Genomic DNA, 305 nt, shown 5'->3' with positions numbered 1-305 from the left:
CCGAGGAGCCCCCCAGCATGACTTCTCCCTGGGTCGCCCACTGCCTGCCCGGACTACGCCCTCACTGGGATCCGAGGAGATGCTGAGCAGCAGAGACTGTCTCCCCACCGCCCCAGGGCTCAGCCACCCACCGTTGCCACTGCCCCCGGGGTACCCCCCAGCCCCCGGTTACCCCACCTTCCTGCCTGAGCAGCTGCCGCCCAGTGCGCTCCAGTACCAAGGTGAGTCCCCGTGCTTCAGCAGCCGGTGCCCAGCTTGTTACCGGCTGGCGGGGGGGAGTCGTGTCCCCCTCCACCACTCGACAT

General features: G+C 69.2%; 1 protein-coding gene across 1 annotated transcript in view; it reads left to right on the top strand.

Annotated features, from left to right (window-relative positions):
* Positions 1-16: 16 nt before the first annotated feature.
* The window catches only part of LOC104491053 (Krueppel-like factor 4), a gene marked incomplete at its 5' end in the record, with an annotated part of 3,112 nt that continues 2,823 nt past the window's right edge, over positions 17-305 (top strand). Inside the window, one exon of the mRNA XM_010133412.1 lies at positions 17-221. Within this exon, the coding sequence (XP_010131714.1) occupies positions 17-221 (205 nt within the window). The remainder of the gene's footprint in view (positions 222-305) is intronic.

This window comes from Buceros rhinoceros, unplaced genomic scaffold (genome assembly GCF_000710305.1).
Source record: "Buceros rhinoceros silvestris isolate BGI_N320 unplaced genomic scaffold, ASM71030v1 scaffold20863, whole genome shotgun sequence".
Lineage (NCBI taxonomy): Eukaryota > Metazoa > Chordata > Aves > Bucerotiformes > Bucerotidae > Buceros > Buceros rhinoceros.
The sequence above is the reverse complement of the archived record's forward strand: the minus strand, read 5'-3'. Positions and strand labels throughout refer to the sequence as shown.